This window comes from Apodemus sylvaticus, chromosome 4 (assembly GCF_947179515.1).
Source record: "Apodemus sylvaticus chromosome 4, mApoSyl1.1, whole genome shotgun sequence".
Taxonomy (NCBI): Eukaryota; Metazoa; Chordata; class Mammalia; order Rodentia; family Muridae; genus Apodemus; species Apodemus sylvaticus.
The window spans coordinates 27,432,977-27,453,517 of NC_067475.1; the positions used below are offsets into that span (position 1 = coordinate 27,432,977).

The 20,541-nt window shown below is 42.1% G+C and overlaps 1 protein-coding gene across 13 annotated transcripts in view; it reads right to left on the reverse strand.

The window, feature by feature from the left end:
* The window catches only part of Cenpe (centromere protein E), a 62,658-nt gene extending 45,944 nt beyond the window's left edge, over positions 1–16,714 (reverse strand). For all 13 annotated transcript variants that reach the window (XM_052179196.1, XM_052179204.1, XM_052179206.1 and 10 more), the window contains exons 1-13: positions 16,579–16,714; positions 13,638–13,726; positions 12,433–12,522; positions 12,172–12,290; positions 11,461–11,580; positions 10,853–10,934; positions 10,621–10,688; positions 10,473–10,538; positions 6,460–6,511; positions 4,392–4,479; positions 3,425–3,554; positions 1,616–1,735; positions 284–442 (exon numbers count right to left, since the gene is read on the reverse strand). In XM_052179196.1, the coding sequence (XP_052035156.1) occupies positions 284–442; positions 1,616–1,735; positions 3,425–3,554; positions 4,392–4,479; positions 6,460–6,511; positions 10,473–10,538; positions 10,621–10,688; positions 10,853–10,934; positions 11,461–11,580; positions 12,172–12,290; positions 12,433–12,522; positions 13,638–13,726; positions 16,579–16,634 (1,239 nt within the window). In that variant the 5' untranslated portion in view covers positions 16,635–16,714. The remainder of the gene's footprint in view (positions 1–283; positions 443–1,615; positions 1,736–3,424; positions 3,555–4,391; positions 4,480–6,459; positions 6,512–10,472; positions 10,539–10,620; positions 10,689–10,852; positions 10,935–11,460; positions 11,581–12,171; positions 12,291–12,432; positions 12,523–13,637; positions 13,727–16,578) is intronic.
* Positions 16,715–20,541: the final 3,827 nt, after the last annotated feature.

Genomic DNA, 20,541 nt, shown 5'->3' on the forward strand with positions numbered 1-20,541 from the left:
AGTGATTTTAGTTTTAAGTAACCTTCATTAGACTTTACTAAGAATCATAGTTCAGACAGTCTTTACTGACAGCCTAGAACTTTAAAATTAGTATCTCTTCAAGTAAGAGTTGGAGAGTGGTACTTAAAACTCACTTCTTAGGTAGGGATGATACACTGCAAATATACAGAATGCTCTAGGTTTTCTAAAGATTCCATAACAATGGATAAAATGTACTAAGCCTTAAGCAGACAGAAAGGCCTGTTGTTTTCTGTTCCCACAGGCAAACTGCCACTTTGCACACCTCTAGGTCCTGCTGCATTGCAAGAGAAGATGATGTCACCAGCATCCGCTTCAGGTTCTGAATTTTCTCATCCTGAACTTTCTGAAGCAAGTCTTTTTCATCCAGAAGCTGGGCCAGTTGATCCTTTTCCATTTCCTGTGCCCGAGTCTTTGTATTTACCTACGAAATATTGGGTTATATTAACTATGAAAGTAGCAAACTTGAATCCTTGAAAGTACTTTCAACAGAAAATTACATTTGTATATAACTATGAGAACTTTAATTTTATTAAAGTATATATAAAGTTATAAATAACTATACATATAAATTTATATAAAATATTACATATTATATACATAATTTTATTATAGATTAGATATTATCTACCTGCAAAATCTCAACATGTAGTTACCAAAGCCAATAGTTTCTCAAACTTGAGAAAAATACATACACTTCTTCTCATTATGCCACTGTGTGTCATGTGAGGGAAATATTAATTTTCTTAATTACCTATGAAGATATGAATAGGTAGAAAGTCACAGAGACTGAAATCTGAAACTGACTGTAAAAGAAGAGATGGTCTTGTTTCATTTGACAATTCAGCTCATTAAAAAAAATTCCTACAGTGAAAGTTTGTTTGACGAGGTGTAGGAGTATGATGCATATAAATACATGAGGTAGAGGGCAAGATGATCAGTCTATGCTTGGAGGGCTCGCTCCTGCCCTCAGGGTGGAGGCGGCAGTCAGGAGTGTCAACATACACAAGTTAGCTTTAGCTCACTGTGCATGCCACACATATAGACATATGGTCCCTTAGCATAGCTCAATGGTTGCAAGAAACCCAATAATTAAGAACCCCTTATTTGTTTGTTTGTTTGTTTATTTAGAGCAGATGTAGTCTAAGCTGGTCTAGAAAGTGGTACACAGCAAAGGGTAACCCTGAAGTCCCTGACTTCCCTACCTCCAACTTCCAGGTGCTAATGCTATCGACACCCCACCAGGCTTCCCTGAGGTGCCTCCCTGAGGTGCCGGGCACTGAGCTCAGGGCTCTGTACAGGCCAGGCTGTCACCCTACCAACTCAATGACATCCTCAATTGTCAGAAACAAGACATTTCAGTTAGCAATCAATTTCTTTTGTTGTTGCTGGAGATGGACGCCAGGTGGCATTCTACAACTGACTTTCATCCTTCTTTCTAAAGTTAATGTCTTATGAGCTGAATTAAGTTAAAACCTGCTTGTCTTAAAATTAAGCTACAGAAATTCAGATATTTATAAATTTATAGTCTCTTAGGCAAATCTCCATTATTCTATATTGGCTTTTAGTCCTTTGCCAAAACAAAGACCATACGTACCTCCTCTAATTGTTTTTTAAGATCCACTATTTCTCTTCTGTATCTTTTCAGGAGAGCTTCATCATTTGACACTTCATTAACATAAGGAGTATTCTTCATATACTTAGCTGTGCTAGCAAACTGAGACAAAACATAAAAGTATAAGATGTTTAATGCTAAAATAATTCCAATTATCAATACTTGTTTCTTGCAACCAACTTTCATTGCAAAAAGAAACAGCACTCCTGGCTGAAAGGACTTGCTTTCTTTTATTCTAGGTTTTTTTTTTTTTTTTTGGTGGTGGTGGCGGTTGATGTGTATATGTGACGTGTTCATGTGTGTAGGTACACATGTGTGCATAAAAGACAAGGGTTGTTCGGTGTCTTCCATCATTGCCTCACCTTCTTTACTGAGGTAAGGGTTCTTACTGAACCTGGAGCTCGCTCATTTGGCTAGTCTGGCTGCCTGCGTGTCCTAGGATCTCTTGATTTTGCCTTCTGAGAGCAGAGATTGCAGGAGTTGCTATGTCTGCCCAGCTTGGGTGCTGGGAGTCTGAACTCTAGTCATCACGCTGGTGAAAGAAGGGCTTTGTCCTCTGAGCCATCTCTTTAGTTCCCAGGACACTATTCTTACCAGTCACTTTACTAAGTCAAGGTAATCATGTTGGAAGCCAAGTCTCATCTTCTTTATAAACTCTGTAGGGCTGGCAGTACTCAATGGCTATATTTTTTTTCTTTTGTAGACAGAAGCTTGTTATGTGTCTGAGATTGGCCCAAACCTTGATAGGTAGATGAAGCTAGCCTCAAACTTAGAGGAATTATCTTGTTTCTGATTCCCAATACCTGACTTTATATATTTCTATTTTAGAACGAGTGTCTTAGGTTACTGAGGCTGGTCCCTCTGCTTTAGTGTCCTAAATACTGGGATTTGGGACATGTGCCACCCAGCCCAGCTTTAAAGCATCAAAACACTTCTCCCCTCATGGGGAAAACTCTGGGTCTGTGCATGCTATGCAAGCATTCTACCAAGCTTCATCCTCCACCTGCAACAGCTAATGCAAAGGCATATGGCTATCTTAAGGTGAGAATTAACAACACTGAATCCCTCACCAAGAAAACTGCTATACTCTTTGCTCTCTCTCTCTCTGCACATCCTACTCTCACCTCTCTGTCCCTTGGGCTCTCCCCCGTCCCCAGGTGGTCATGGCGGGCCTCCACTCCATTTCTCTCCCCCCGCCTCTCTCTCTCTCTCCCCCTCTCTCCCTCCCTCCCTCCCTCTCTCTCTCTCTGCCTCTGTAACTCCCATCCTCTACCCTGAACAAACTATTCTATACCCCCCCCCAAAAAAAAAGAAAAGAAAAGAAAACTGCTATATTAACTTGTTTTCTATTTTCTTTTCTTTTTAAAATAGACAATTCAGGCCTGCAGCTCATATGCAGCCTATAGTTAGTAGAAATTCACTAAATGTTTGATTACATACACATTGTATATTTTTAGATTCTTATTTGTGTCAAGTAACACTTTTTGTTTATGAATTTAATATAAAGCTTCTAGTTACCATGTATCAATGTGGAAAAAAATGAGTGATTTAATGAAAATATCAAACCATTCAGTTAAAAGTATTGGCTGTGCCCAAAACTACAGAGATGGGATACAAATTACTGAACCCTTGGAAAATTAAATATAGGAATGCTATTTATTAGATTGTACATCAATTTTATTACAGATATTACGACAATGATAGAAAAATGACTTGTCAGTTTGGTAGATGATCTTTTCTTCTTACAGTTGTTCATTCCTACAGAGTATTGACATGAGACTTAAAACTCACCTGGAGGGTGGTCAGAGTTTCATCAAATGACACTGGAGTAATTGTGCAGATGATGCGTGTCTTCGCATTTCCTCCCAAGGAATTTTGAAGAATTCGAGTTAATTTGCTATCTCGATAATTTATGAAACCGCTTAGTAAGAAACAAGTGTGGGAAGAAAAAGGTTGAGAATGCATGGAAAAATGTTTCCTTTAAAACGATGAACACTCAGTCATAATTTTATAAATTAAGATTTTATAGGTTGTATAAGGCAGATCACACTAACTAAAATACTTAAATAACTCAGGTTAGATTTATATGTACAAGAAATTATGCTCATAAATTATGTATAACATATTCTAATAAAAAGAGAAAAAAAGAAAAAAAAGAAAGGGCTCTTTAGACTGGTAAGATGGCTCAGTGGGTAGAGGCAGCCATGCTAAGGTCTGAAGATTTAAGTCAGACCGTTGGGACCTACAAGGTGACAGGAGAAGTGATTCCCAAGAGCTGTCCTCTGATGACCCATTGTGTGTGCAAAATAAAAAAAAAATGTAGGCAAAGGGCTCTCTAGGCAGGCAATTCCGAGTAGGATAGGGTGCAAATCACAGTAAGGCTGAGGCGGGGGCGGGGTCTTCATCTCCTGGGCTGATACAGTGTGCACTGCACTGGTCATGGAAGGGCCTTGGGAAGACGGCTAGAGGCAGCAGGCCAAGCACCCTGGGCTCCCATTCTTAGGTGCATGTAAACATGTTAAGCTGTACAACTGGCAATGTCCCAGACTCTCAAGTGATGAAACATCAATTGCCCTGCACATTACATGTACAACCACCACATCTCAGAGAAATACACATGCTTAAAAAACAGCGTACAGAAAGCCAAAACCTTACGAAAATGTAGAAAAAAAAATCAATACACTTGATTATAACCAAAGTATTACACTTTTCAATCTAATAAAAAAACCTTAAGAATTAAGTATATAATGAAACTTACCCAACCTGCCCATCACTGAGTTTCTTAATTACTTGTCCCAAAATCAACAAGTTCCGATTTATAAAACAGCCTTCCTTCAATCGCACACCTGAATTAAACATGCAAAAATTAACCTCCATACTAGATAAAAGAGCTTGCTTGTAAGTTGTAGGTCAGATGCTACGTTGGGTGCTAAAACCTATGCTACGGGTTCCACCTGAACTCAGTTTTAACACTAAGGAATTCTCTCTCCCTAGTCTGCCTACATATTGAGTCAAGCAGAAATGTCATTACCTGAGAGAAAACAACATAAAGTGACTAAGAGGAGGAAAACTGTCCTGCTTCCTAAAGTCCTCTAACTTCTCAGTTCAAATCTTTTTTAATAAACATTTAAATAAAGGTAGTCATGGACTTCCAACCAAATGCCAGGACTTTTTCTTTTTAAACTGCTAATACGCTTACATGATTCAAATAGCCAAAGGGAAAACGCAAACCTTGAAAAGGCCCATGCCCACTCCTGGTCCGTTCAGACCGTTCCTGCCCCCCACTAGAAGCCTATCACTCCCTTGCTTTGTCTTTTAGACTTAACAATCACACCCGTATAAATGCATCTTCCTTGCCCTTCCTATATGGCCTATTTATGTTACTCTGTACTTTGCCTTTTCCCTTGAAAATGTATTTCGGAAAAAAATTCCCTATCAGTAAAGGTTGGCCTTCTTCATTTTACACCACCTAACTGTTGTTGAAACCAGTTTCATTGGTCCACTGAAAGACACAGGTTTACAAGGCTCTTCTACAAAACCTCTGCGACAAATATTTAGGGGCCAATGTTATTTCTGCTGTTAGTTAGCTACCTGCGCCGTAAGCTCTTCCTATAGTGCATGCCAGGCCTGTGAGCCCGAGGAAGCTGTGCAGTGTAAGCCTCATTTACTCCTTCCCATCAGGCTTCGCTGTTTGTCAGCCTGCCTTCTCCATTTCTATACTTTGTGTAGTAGGCAGCCACACACTTTCCCACTGTAGCCTGAATTGTAATTTAAAACACTCATTTTCCTCCCTTTCCTTGAGACATTATCTCCCTGTGGATCCAGGCTAGCCTTCAACTGTAGCCTTCCCTGTTCAACCTCCTGAGTGCTGGGAGTGGCCCTCTTGGTCCTTCCCATTCAGTGTTACACAATTAATTACTGTAGCTCCACTCCACTAGCCTGTGGGCTGAGTCTCCATTCACGATCCTCAGATTGTTCTCAGATACTCTACCCTGTTTCCCATACACATTTGAAATCATTGTATCGAGTTTAAATACAAAAGTGTACATTTAGTTTAATTAGAAATATTTTAAGTCTAGAATATATAAACACACACACACCCACATACACACACACATATATATAGATACACACGCCATCTTTATAAGTGTGCTTTTTCATTAAGTCTTTATACCTTTGAGTTTTTAAAACTTTATATTAGTTTTATACAACCTTTGAGCATTTTCCTAGATAACACATTAAAATGGTCTAGTCTTTTTGTCCACTAAAACATTCAAAGTGGTTCTTGCTTATGAGTTATTATTACCTGTTCATTTGAACCTTGCTACCTTTTATTCAGCCTTCTATAGGTTTTATCACTCATATAAGGAGAATGGGATGGGGAAGCAATGGTCAGCCTTACCATGTAGAACCCATCTAGTTAAATCTGGCCTGACGCCCAGCTCTTCCTAAGGACACATCTGGGAGCTCTGCAGTTGAGACACTAGAGTCTTCTTGGACTGGTCTTCATTATTGTCCTTTCTCTTCTCAGCACTAGTCACGGTCACTCTGGTTTTTAAGGGAGGGACCGAGCACAGACTCGGTCTGTTAGTCCTAGAAGGCTGCCCCCATTCCCTTTCCTAGTTTTAACTTGGTGGTCCTCAAAGCACAGCCCTGGGCTTCCCAGCTGCAAAGCACTATCAACTACACAACAGAATTTTGAGTTGGTGCTATAGGTCAAAATAATGAAGTTTGATTTTTATTATAAAGACTTTCTTATGGAAATGATCACATTATCAATACTTTTAACATAAATGGTCAGATATTAATTAACAAGTTCGCATTACCTTCAGCTCCTGTTTGAGCAGCTCTTTCACTGCCTGCAAGATCCACCAAATTCTGTAGGACAGATAAAAACAGTGTTTAGGAGGTGTAACCAGAAGGAAAAAATCCTAACTCAGGAAAGGAATACTTTAAAGACACAGTATATTGGAATGCCCCTCTGAATCCTCAGTCTCAGCCTACTGTTTAGGCCTCCTCTTTTTTCACTGAGCCACACTGGCCTCCATGCCTCAGTCCCTCTTTCTTTATAAATACTCCATGGATGGAGGCATGTCCTATACATCCAAAACTCTACCGAGGAGAACGTGATCCTGGCAACCTGGCCTCTGTTGGAGTTTTTGCTGTTCCTTTTACTGCTAATGTTTTAGTTCATCCTCACTCAGTATTTAAGAACGAAGGGAAACACTAAACACTATCTTCTCAATGGAGCCTTGCTAGCTTTACCCATCTTCTCGCACATCTAACTGCATGCCCAGCTCGTTAGAGGTCAGGCTTGTCACAGTACTTATTTTGCTGGGTTGGCCATGTGTGTACCATACTGCACTGTGGCATGTTTAAAGCATTGGTCTCTATTTAATTTCATACGTAACACTGAAAAACAGGTTCTCTATCTATCACACTCTGGGCAGTGCATTAGGTGCTGGAGCAACAGCTGAGAGCCATGCAAATGCTCTGCTCTCAGACCTTACATCCTACAGAGAAGATTCAAATAGGCAGCTGGAGAAGGGCAAAGAGGGACACAGTATGTTCTCTGGAACAGGGCACAGGGAAGGCATGATACTAGACTATGTAAATGACAAAGAGGGAGTCAGATATGAAGATTTACACAGAAACAACACTGTATATACAAAAAGGTCAGTATGCTGGTTCCCAAAACAGATCCCCTAGGGTATTTGTCACCAACCCAGAAGGACCCAGCTGCTCCTCTGTCACCCTACAGCCTGGTAAGTAAAGGGCGGAGGAGGACCATGAGTTGCAAGCAGGCCTTGCCTCCTGAGTGAGTTCCAGATTAGCCCAGACTATGCAGAGTTCTAGGCCACCCTGTCCTAATAAGCCAAACCAAACAGCCACCAAATCCAAGGGCACTGCAGCACCACTGGCGGACTGAAGCAACAATGGCAGGGGCCAGGTTATGCAATGTCTTGTAAGCAAGACTGAGAACACATGGGAGTTCCTAAATGAAAGGGAAGTTACTAGAGATTTATGCACGAGTAATACAGAGTGATTCAATGTCCTACAGGAACACCTGTCGCCTCCACGCCTCCCCCCCCACCCCCCACCCCCCCCAGCGCAGAGTGAACGAAGAGCCAATGCCTAGGCAGAACACAGACATAGGGATGCAGATGTGAGGGGTGCAGTCTAGCTCAGGAGAGCACAAGCAATGTCCTAAGAGGCAGTGGCAGAGGAGAGACATCTTTTGTATGAGCCCAGCACCACGCTCATGACATGGAAAATTTCCTCACTGCCCTAAAAGAGAAGCTTCCTTTCTCTGTGGTGATTTTCAAGGGTTTACGAGTAATTGTGCACTCCTGTTCTATGGTCCAAGCTCAATACGCTTCCTAATTTTCCTTTCCCAGCACCCACTGCAGATTCTTTAGATACAGCACATAAGCAGGGTGGACGCAGAGGCGGTGTAGTGAGTGCTGTGAAAATGAGTGTTTGTATCCAGGCACGCTGAGACTGGAGCTTGCAGGGCTTTGGAAGGAAGTTAAGGGACATCAGCTGGGAATGGCCAGCGCTTGACCAATGAAATGACCTAACAGAATAGTATTTAGTATTCTTACAAATCTATATGATGCACTGAAGAAAGGAAGGCTGGAGGCATGGAGGCCACATGCTAGACCACTGTAGTGATTCAAGGGACAGAGTAATTTAAAGAGTACAATGCACACAGAACTGCACCAAGATGGAATGGGACAACTGCAAAGAGTCCATTGAGGCCTAGGTTTCCCGCTTTTGTGTAGAATGTTGTTTTTTTCTGAGGGGAAAAAGAAAACTAAGAAAAACAGTTAACTGTGGAAGGAAGGGCTGGCTTTGGATACACTGAAATTTCAGATAGAGGCAGTGTACATTAATATAGAAATCTTGAGGGAGACATGGATTAGAACTCAGAAACCTTTACTAAAATAAAGCTTTGGCGTTCATCAATACAGAAGAACCTGAAAAGCCACAGAACCCTCTCCATTTAGACAGCTGGGTAAGAGAAGGCAATACAGACAGTACACACAATGCAGAGCTGACTGAAGCCGGAGGGAGAGGACCTTTCCTATAGAGTTCCACAGGAGGTAGATAGGCTGACAGGCTGGTCTAAGTGGGATCCTAAGACACACACACACACACACACACACACACACACACACACACACACACACACACACACACACACACAGCAAATGAGCCAGGAACACAGGAGGTAGATAGGCTGACAGGCTAGTCTAAGTGGGATCCTAAGACACACACACACACACACACACACACACACACACACACACACACACACACACACGGCAAATGAGCCAGGAACAAACCAAATAAAGAAGCTATGAGTATTAGGAGGGCCACCCCATAGGAAGACCAGCAGTCGTCTCCACTAACCTGGTAACTGAGCCACCAACCAGGCAGCATATACTAGCTGATACGAGGTCCCTGACACATATACAGCAGAGGACTGCCTGGTCTGGCCTCAGTGAGAGAAGACATGCCTAACCATCCAGTAACTTGAGGCTCCAGAGAGTGGGGAGGCCTGGCGGGGTGGGTGGTGTGGGGGGCATCCTCTTGGAGATGGTAGGGGCAGGGGAATGGGATGAGGAACTGTCAGAGGGTGGACCAGAGGGGATAATGACTAGACTGTAAGAAAAGATTAAAGATGCTGAGCAGTGGTGGCGCATGCCTTTAATCCCAGCACTTGGGAGGCAGAGGCAGGCGATTTCTGAGTTTGAGGCCAGCCTGGTCTACAGAGTGAGTTCCAGGACAGCCAGGGCTACACAGAGAAACCCTGTCTTGAAAAAACCAAAAAAGAAAAAATTAAAGATAATTTTTTTGAAAGGACAAAAAACTTTATTCATTAAAAAAAGTATTACAACCAAGAAATGTTAAAATTATTCTGAAATATCACAAGTCAGACTTAGAAAAAAACATGGGCTAGGTAGAGGTTCTGTTATTAAAACACTAAAATCTATTAAAACCAATCATGTTTTCAGCAGAGTAAGCTGAAGTTAGGACTCATGTTAACATCTGCTTTATCAGAGCTTGGCATGTGTGCCTGCAGTCTCAGCACTTGAGAGGACGAGGCAGGAAAATGATGATCTTAAAGCCCTCCTGGGCTACATGGTGATTCCCTCATAAAGGAGGAGGTAAATGGGAGGCTTCCTCATGGGCAAAAAGCAACGCTTATGTTCTACTCGGCCTGTGTACTGCTTGGCCTGCATACTGCTCATAGTCATAACTGTGTGACAAGCAAAGGCTGTGCACTGTGCTGATTTCAATGCTGAACATTATATCTCCTTTCTGCTTAAGGATTTATGGTCTAAATACTGCTCATGGGCCAGAAGTTGGGGGTGGCATTCAGTGGTAGAACATTGCCTAGCATGTAGAAGGCCCTAAGGCTGATCATTAGATAGTAAAACAAAACAAAGTTCCCACCATTTATCAACATCTTTCTCACTATTACAAACAAACAATATTTTTCCACTTAGTTTCTGTTGTCTTATCATACAATTCTAGATTACACTGACTAGGATTTAAGAGACATATCCAAATTCTAAAATTCACCTCTCAGGAAAGAGAACCAAAGCTCTGACTTTGTCGGTGGTTGGAAGGAGACGCAGCTGAAATTCTGTAGCCATCACATACAGAAACAAGATGCTCTAAGCCTTACAGCTGAGGCTGCTCCTGGACCACTGACAACTTCCTACCCTTTCTTCCTGCTTGGTAAACCGCTCTTACTAACACAGTCATCCAATAGGTAACCCGTCTTTTTGGGCCCACATGGAAAGTTATGATTTATATAAATACTCACCAGATGAGATACCTTGATTGATCCATCACAATTAGAAGACTCACCCTTTTCCCTGCTTTCCAAAATCTAGACAGAAAAGGCAATTTGTCAAAAATGAGCAAATTCTTCTTTGTAAAGATCAAATATAGGGAGAAACAGAATTACCTACCATCCTAAAAATCGTATGAGAACGACTGCTCCTTTGATTCATTTTGGTTATTCCATAATGTCTGTTCTCTGTAAAAACAAATTACATCAACTGCATTCATTTAAACCTCAGGAAAGCCATTAGGTTTACTCAGGCTCATGCAGCAAGTCTAACCTGAAGACTATCTTATTTTAGTTCAATAAAAGCGTGACTTGATAGTTTTGATATGAATTTAAAAATACAGCAGTCTTACTTTCTCCTGTTGCGAGCCATTTCAAAGCCATTTCTGCTGTATAAACTACTTCTTCTGTGAGATCAGCAACATAGACGTTCCTCTAAAAACAGTTTAATCATAAAAAGATTAGAGAAAGAAAGTTTGCTTCCAAAGTTACAGTCTATTGCAGAATCTGGGACAGTAACAAATGGAACCACTACTCTGTAGAAAAGGCAACTTATTCAGTTTCCGGGGCACATTGAACACAGAATTATTTTTGACTTTGTAAACTTCATTGTTTAAACTCCCCTGCAAATAAATATAAGCATTACACACCCAAATTAACCAGACCCCAAATCTGTACAACTGTGAACTTTCATACACTAGCACAGGCATTTGGAACAGAACCTGTTTACAGTTTATACTTTCTGTATCAAACACACTTTATGCCCTCAGGCACCTTAACTCACTAAGGTTTTAATAACTCCATCCACTTGCTACATGACCCTGTCATAACTGGACGCTCTCCCTCCCCCTGCTCTCCCTGTTTGTGCCCGCCCCCCTGAATGCCACCTCCGGCCCCACGTGACTACTGATAGAGCCATTCCTAGGCTGACCCAGTACAGTCATCAAGATCTTTTACTCACGTTGATGTCTTCCCGAATTATCAAAGGTTTCATTTTTTGAGCATTACAGAGTAAGTCTGTAATGGTTTCATTGTATATCTCCATGTAAGAAACCCGTAGGAGAAATTCTCTCTCAGGAAACTAGGAGAAAAAAGCATGTGTCAAACATCAAAGAGTTATAAATCAGCACTGTCCATTCACATCAAGGGGAAAGAGTCCAAGAAAAGTTAGCTGTAAAGCCAACAGGACTCACGGTTCTATTCTGACAGTAAGCAGAGATGCAGTCTTTCAGAAATAATGAAACACCCAGGTGCACTGTGTAAGCTCTGAAGCTAGATGCTTTTGCCTCAATGAAAATGCTCATCTAAAAGCAAGCTAACAGATGGAGGTGCTGCCCAGCGTTCTCATCCTCTGTAACTCACACCTACTTCCTAAGAATTACTAGTGACCCAGCAAGGCTAATGTGGACTAGCAGCCCTTCTGATAGGATTCCCTACTGCTTAACTTAGTCTTTTTGTTGGAAACACTGCTTCGGGGCACAATAGAAAAACAAACTAGTGAACTCCAAGTTCTATAAAGTGTGTGAGTCGTGCTACACTCTTCTCCTTTACCCATGAAAAGGCAGGAGCTGAGTGTGAGTTTCCTTTTCTCTCGTTGTTACACAAAGAAAACAGCAATTGCTACTCAGTTGTCACTACTTGACTATGTGCGCAAGAAGTCAGAGGTTATTACCTTCTTAATCCTCTTGAAAATGTCATGAATTGCCCTGGGTATAACTCCCAAACAATCTTCAGAACCCATCATCGTATGTGTTTTTCCTGATGCAGTTTGCCCATAGGCAAATATAGTACCTGCAAAAACAAGCACAAGGAATAGATACATTAGGGATACAGTCAAGAAGATTTCAAAATGAACTTACAGTGAGCCCAGCTATCAGCACTAAGGGCTGGGCGCTGAAGACCTGAGGTGCTCCGGCAACAAGTGGATACCAACCATTGTAGCCTTGTATGGCAGAGCTGATGATCGGCACTGCGATCTCTTCATACACATTCTTAGTGGTTTCTTCACTATGAAAGACACGATCTAGAAGGAACACAGACATTCAAATATATCAACTGCATTTTCAAAGAATTAGTAATTGCCCAAAGAAATAAACTGTCAGGATCTAGAATGGTAAATTATCTAGGACAACATTTTCTTACTTTCTGTCTTTTCAGAAAACACCCTTCTCAAAGGGAAAATGCAATAGTCTTCACATAGAAAACCATATTCGTCAACAGCCCTACGTATTCTCAGGATCAGCAGAGTGTAGTGGCTAAGACTGGTTCTAGACTATATTAGATCTCAAGATGTTGGGCTCCTGCCTCTAATGTGTAACAAAGGTACATTATCATCTCGACAGAATTATTGTCAGCATATTAATACAGAGGAAATGTGAATGGTTATTGTTTTTTAAAAGCCTAGCTTAAGCTGAATCAGGAAAACACCTAATCCAAAAAAAAAAAAAAAAAAGTACAGGAAATAGTCATCTGCCTGCTAAATGTAGGCCTTTGCATTATTGCTAAGTTTGCCATTCTTTGCCTTTGTTAGTAAACTAAAAAAAATGGGACACCCTCTACAGTGATCTTTAAAATAGAAAAATGTGATGGCAAAGAAACCCAACAATTGTTCTGCTTCTATCAGACCCACACAGTTGTCCTCAGGTGAAACAGGAAAGCCAAGGGCCACGCAGGGCTGTGTAGTGAGGATTTCGGATTAAGCAGAGTTGGCAGATGTTTGTATTTTAACACCATCAACCTCAGGCAATGGATGAGGTCAAATCTTCTATATGCATATAGGGCCACCAAAACCTATATAATATAGAGTCCAAATGCTTGAGAAACTTTTAGTCTTGTTTTTATAATCTCTTATACTGTTTAACTTTAAAAAAATTATATTAATATATTTAAAAAAAGGTTGTTTACTAGGAAGCATTTTGTTTCCTATACTGTGCTCAAAATGTTGTCTTCCTAGTTTTAATGCTAAGATGACAACCCAGGGTCTGGGAAAATGGCTCAATTTAGAGCCCTCTCTCTCTCTGAACTGACTTTTGCAGTTCAGGTGGCCTTGAACTCCTGATCCCCTATCTTCAGACTGTAGAGTGCAGGGATTAGAGGTCACCACCACCCAGCTATGAGCTGAAGCCATCATAAACTTACCAAATTGGAACGATTTACCCCCATCGCTCTGATAAATAGTATTGCTATCTGTTTTCCAGTAAACGTGGGTGGTTTCTTCAAGTTCTTCTCTGAAAGAATAGAAGATCACGCTTTAGAATGATGTGATTCTGGAGGTCACATAACAGGAAGGATAGTTTACAACATTTCATGTTCTGAAGAATAGCAGTAACATACAGCATCCGTCCTTTCTGGGTCAGGTCTCAGCTCTCCTAAACAGAGCTTAAGATCAGCTTCTCACCAGTTCCCTACTGAAGCCGTTCACGCCAAGTACCCAGCAAGGGAAGGACAGTCCAGAGTACAACTCTGATTATGTATTAGGACCCTTTTCTAGGGCCTAATTTATTATTTATTTATTATATGTAAATACACTGTCACTGTCCTCAGATACACCAGAAAAGAGCATCAGATGCCATTACAGATGGTTGTGAGCCACCATGTGGTTGCTGGGATTTGAACTTGGGACCTCCGGAGGAGCAGTCAGAGCTCTTAACCACTGAGCCATTGCTCCAGCCCCTCACTTTTCACATAAGACCTAATTTTGTCATCTACAAAGAAAGGAAATGGCAAACACCTCAATGCACTTCCAAAAGAAAACAAAAGCTTTGGTTTGGTCTGGTTTGTTGTATTTCTTAAAGATTATAATTCTTTTGCTCTGCAGACTGCCAGCTCTGAAGGAGTAGGGTGCTGTTTAGTGGCCAGGACCTCCCCTGACATCCTGTCTGCTGCAGCCCCGAAAATGCAGAAGACCAAAGGCGCCTACCAAGCCCAGTGCCTTCCCCCTTATGTTTGAAATGTCAACTTCACAGCTGACTGGGTCTTGCTGAGGTGTAGTCATGATGTCACCCGACAGTCCCCATGCAGAGTGGGCCGGCAGTGCTCTGAGAATAGCACAGAAACTGGGAAATTGAGATCGACTGAGCTGGGGAGAGATCTTGTCGTTACCGAGAACCTTGCAATACAAAGTTCCAAAAATCTGGGCAGTGGTGGCACACACCTTTAATCCCAGCACTAGGGAGGCAGAGGCAGGTGGGTCTCTGTGAGTCAGAGGCTAGTCCTGGTCAATGCAAAGGAGTTCCTGGATAGCCAGGACTACCCAGTAAAACGCCATCTCAACCCCACCCCATCATGCCCCTCCCAAAACCAACCAAACAAAAAATAAAATTAATAATAATAAAAAAAAAACCTCTTGCAAAATGAAGTTTTCATAGTTTTTATTTTCGAGACAGGGTTTCTCTGTATAATCCTGGCTGTCCTGGAACTCACTCTGTAGACCAGGCTGGCCTTGAACTCAGAAATCCGCCTGCTTCTGCCTCCCAGAGTGCTGGGATTAGAGGCGTGCGCCACCACTGCCTGGCTCATAGTTTTAAGCAATGGTGTAACTTTATGTTGAACTATATACATAATTACCTTTGCCTGTATGGGCTCTCTACTTTCTCTCTGAAATCCTTAAAAAACAAACAAAAACAAAACAAACAAACAAAAACTTCTGGAATCTTCTGGAATCCTTAACATGCCCTAAATCACCTGAACTATGTCACTAATCTCTTTTTGTTCTTTACTTTGAGATAGTCCGGGTTGGCCTGGAACTCACTAGGTAGCTCGGGTTGGTCTACATCTCAGATACACCCACCTCTGCCTTCTGAGGGCTGGGGTTAAAGGCCTATGCCACCATGACAGACACTTTAATCTCTTTAATGCCATCTTCCTTTAAATTCCTATATGCACCAAACACCACATCAGCCAAACAATCTGGAAGCTCAGTCTCTCTGACCTATCCATTAAGGAACCACCTATCCTGTGGTGTTGGCATTTTCCTGACATCAGGTACCCCAACCAATCTGTCATGTCTCCGAAGGCCTAATGGCTCCTTCAACATTCTCCACTGTTTTTTTTTTTTTTTACTGTGTATCATAATGACTTGTCTGTAGATATATTGTTTTAGTTTTCTTTCTGTTGCTGTGACAAAATACTGTTACCAAAAGCAACTTGGAGTGGAAAAGGTTGAAGCTTACACTTCAATCCCAATGGAAAGTCAGGGCAGGGTCTCAATCAGGGGCTGAGGCAGAATCCATAAGAACACAGTGTATTTTGTCTTGCCTTCTCTGCTTTTTGCCTAATTAGCTTTCTTGCACAGCCTTGAATCCCATGAAAAAGAAGAATGGAACCACCCAGAGTGGCCTAAGCACTGCCCATATCAACTAGGAACCAAGAATCCACCACAAAGTCTTGCCCATTGGCCATCCTCATCGAAGTAATCCTCCAATTAAGACTCCCTTAGATAAAGCTGGCTGTCATGTCGACAACTAAAGCTAACTAGAAGACAACTTTTCCCAAATTAGGGAAGGAACGTAAATGCAAGAAATAACTAATTATAGAATCTCACCTATCGACCACACACGTTCAATACCAATTTTGTGAGCTTTGTCAAAAAGCTTTGGCATCAGTCAGGCGGTGGTGTAATACCACCACTGTAATCCCAGCACTCTGGGAGGCAGAGGCAAGCGGATTTCTGAGTTCAAGGCCAGCCTGGTCTACACAGTGAGTTCCAGGACAGCCAGGGCTATATAGAGAAACCGTCTCCAAAAAAAACCAAAACCAACCAACCAACCAACAAACAAACCAAAAAAACTCCCAAAGCTTTGTCATCTCTAGCTGAAGGCCAGAGGCCAGCAAACCCAATAGACTTCACTCGCCCCCTCCCCCGGTTGTCTTTTCTTCCTGGAATTTCTGACCCTTCCCCACTACTAAACATTCACTAAACATTAGCATCGCCTGAGCGGAGCTGCATGCCGTTTGACCGTGTTTTGGGGGAAACAGCGAGTCCCGCTCCCCGGCGTCGGTGTGACCCGGGGGCGGCGCGGTCTGGGACGCAGGTCCCCAGGCTGCCCCACGCCGCTTCACACCGGCCCAGGCCGCCTACCTGCTGTTGAGAGGTCTCACACGGACACAGACAGCCACAGCAGCCTCCTCGGCCATCCTGTCAGTTGCAACCCAAGGAAAACGAAGAGGATCAACGTTGCCGACCGAGCCCCCGGGCCGCCCCGCCTTCAAGTTTAAAATGTTCTCACGGTCGCAGCGGATTGGGCCGCGCAGCGTCATGACGTCACGGGACAGTCCAAGTGCCGCGCGGGCCGGGGGTTGCCGGGAAGACGGGGCGAGTCCATGGGTGGGGAAGGTGGGGGAGACTCAGAGACAAGGAGCTGGGGAGAGGTGGAGAGGGGCAGGACATCAGGAATCAAATTAAGCAGCAGGGTGTGGAAACAGCTCACCTGGGGGCGTTGAGTTAAGCTCACCGATGCCCAACACCATTGCGATCAAATATCCTGCAGCAATGTTGGATGTGACCTGTGGGATGTGACCTGTGAAGGCTCAATGTCCCAGTGTAGAGGAATGCCAAGTCAGGAAAGTGTGAGGACTGGGGTGTTGGTAATCAGGGGAAGGGGGAATGGGATAGAGGATTTTTGGAGGGAGGGGGGATAACATTTGAAATGTAAATAAAGCACATCTCAAAAAGACTCACCTCCTACAGGCTTCGAAACTTACCTAAACTGTGCCTCCAGCTAGATACCAAGTAGTCAAATTATGATCTTGTGAGGGACTTTTTGATTTTTGATTCAAAGCATTAAAAACAATTTTCTCTTTAAAACGTGCTTGTTCCCGGGAGGTGGTGGCACACGCCTTTAATCCCAGCACTTGGGAGGCAGAGGCAGGCAGATTTCTGAGTTCTAGGCCAGCCTGGTCTACAGAGTGAGTTAGTTCCAGGACAGCCAGGGCCACACAGAGAAACCCTGTCTCGAAAAAACCAGAAAAAAAAAAAAAAAAAAAAAAAAAAAAAAAGAACATTCAAACAAATTTATGTCTATAAAACTGGTCTTCTCATTTTAGAATATCAGTCCGATGAATTCGCCAAGCATCTTTTTACCCCTTGTTGTCTGTACCAGGAGTTTTACAATGTTGTTCATTCATATAATTAAAAATACACGAATCTTAGTTTCCCACAGGCTAAAGATACTAGTTAATGGATAAAAATAGTATAAGAAGTGGAGTCTATTATTTGAAGATTTATTTTGGTTGTCATATTGTCAGTTTGCCTGTTCACTTCCGATTTCCTTGCTGAGCTGTAAAACGGAAGGCAGTGTCAGGAGAGACATAGAGATTAACTAATACATGTGAAGTTATGACGCTTTTAGAAAGAGACTTTTTTATATGAATTTATTTTATTATTTTTGAAAAATAACCATTTGGTTTTATTTTTTCTCTTTTATTAAAAATAGATTTTTTTCTCATACACTATATCCTGAATTAGAATTTCCCCTCCCTCTCCTCCTCCCAGTTTCTCCACAAGTTCCCTCCTCTCCAGATCCACTCCCTTTCTGGAAAGAGATCCGTAAAATGTGCGTACCTGTTGTTTTTTTTAATAGACAATTGATAATAACTTTTGTCATAAGATTAATGCATTCAAATACCGAGTCAAAGTGAGAAATATTCCTGAATTTGATGCTTAAAGATATTAGTTTGCCCACCATAGGCAACTGTGCAGTTTTCAAAACAATCTGTAGTTGTTTACGTGCATATATGGAATGTTCCACTTATTTTCATATAAATAGATTCTTCTGTGACACTATGGTGTACTTTGTTATAGTGTCTCTAAGAAGGGAAAGTGAATTTCTGAGACAAGCTGATGTTTTAATTCATTTATTTCCCCAAGCAAGTTGTTTTCTTTTGCTGAAACTGCAGAGGGCACTGCAGTCCTTTAAGAACCACCATGACACATATGGGCAGTGCCCTGAAGTTCTTGTGTGACACAAATCTAAGGATGTGGAGAAGCTAATTGTATCAAGATATCATATCTAATATATATCTATATTTATCTATATCTATACATACATATAGATATATAAAATTTTTGCTCATGTCTTTTATACATTGGATATAAATTTAATCACTGTATATATAACACTCTAGCACCTTGAATAGGAGTAAGGTTGGTTGTAAGTTATCATTTCTAAGTTACAAAGCATAATTCTTGTCTAACCAGGAGACATTCATTTGTTGTGATCACAGGTGTGATATCGCTTTTGTTTTGGGCATGTTTCTGTGACCTGAGCCAGTGCATTGGCTCATCCACTTCACAAACTGGAAAATCGCTTATCTCTGCCAGGCTTCATGCAGGGCATGCTGGATGCTGTGCTGGATGCATGCTGGATGCTGTGACAGACCTGACCATGCTGTTTTGGGGAGGATGTGGAAGGTCTCTGGAACTATGGGCTAGAAAAGCCTTTTTTTTTTTTGAGTGTTGAGGGCTCAGTAGGATGCTCTATAGGAGCTTGGAAGGTAAGAAAGTTGAGAGCAGAGAGACCTGGGAATACGTGGTTCTAAATGAGATGTGTCCATCAACTCCCTTCCCTCAGAGCTGAGGGAAGAGGTGACAGGAGTGAGGAGACAGAGGGGATGGAAGGCACCAGGAGAACAAGGCCTTCTAAAATAACTGAGCAAAGCTCATGTGAGCTCACAGAGACAGAAGCAGCAACCACAGGACTTGCATGGGTCTGCACGAGGTCACCATACTATAGCCCTCAGCTTACTTTGATGGGAATCCTGAAGGTGTGAGTGAGTAATCATCTGATTCTCGTGTCTGCTCTCTGGTGGCTTGTCTTGTCCTACTTCCATTTGATGGCTTTCATTTTATCGTGTGGTATTTTATTTCGTTATTCATTGTGTTTTAGTCTTTAAAAGGGGGTGGTGGCTGGAGAGATGGCTCAGAGATAAGAGCACTGACTGCTCTTCCAGAGGTCCTGAGTTCAATTCCCAGTAACCACATGGTGGCTCCCAACCATCTGTAATGGGGTCTGATGCCCTCTTCTGGTGTGTCTGAAGACAGCTACAGTGTATATGTGTGTGTGTGTGTGTGTGTGTGTGTGTGTATGTATATATCTTAAAAATTAAAAAAGAAGGAAGTTGAGGGCAGTACAGGTGGTGGAGTCCTGGCTTGTGAAGTTTCAGAGGGGAAGACTCTACTGTGCAATTTGTGTGTAGAGTCTGTGGTGTCTGGTTATCTGGATCTGAAGCATCAGCTGTGATTAGCAAGAGACCTGGACCACTAAACAGAAAAGCTTGCTTTGCTAGGACAATGGATGCTTGGCAGCTGGGGCTGAAGAATCAGCTGTGATTAAGAAGAGGCCAGCATCATGGAGGTGGAGTCTTCTGGGAAGTGTTTCTTCAAGGTCAGCCAGCACACAGAAGCTGGGTTCACATATGGTTGTACCTCCTGCTGGCAGCTGAAATTGGTAGTGTAGGAGTTACCCTGGTGGTCCTAGTGTCAAAGGCATGAAGGGGTTATGGAGAATAGCTGAGGCTTGGCATTGTGTGGCAGGATTGGAGTCCCTCAAGAGAGCCAAGAGAGGGTACTGGTGAAAGTGCAGTTCAGGTGCAGCAAGAGACTCCAGTGTTTTGGAGATGCCAGTACCATGGGATGACTTCTAAGAACAACAGAAGCAATTGAGTGGAGCCAGCTGGAGACTAAAGGACAAGCTGTGTGTGCTGAGGATATGGAGCTGGGGAACTGATGAAAGCCTTTTAGAGGAGCCCCGAAGATCACGAGTGGATCCCAGATACGGGACACTGAGTTATTTACACAGAGTTTATTTTTTTTCTTTGTTTAAATTGTGACTGTGCCCTGGTTCTACTCTCTTGGAATAAGGAAGTATTTTTACTTATTTTTGACTTTTTTAGGAGCCCATGGTGAGAGTCTTTCAATTTTAAGAAACTCTCATATTTTAAAACAGATTTTGACGTTTTGAAAGAGACAGAGAATTTAAAGTGTTAGAATTTGTAAGACTGTGGGACGGTTTAAGTTCATAAAGTGTTTTATATTGTGATATTT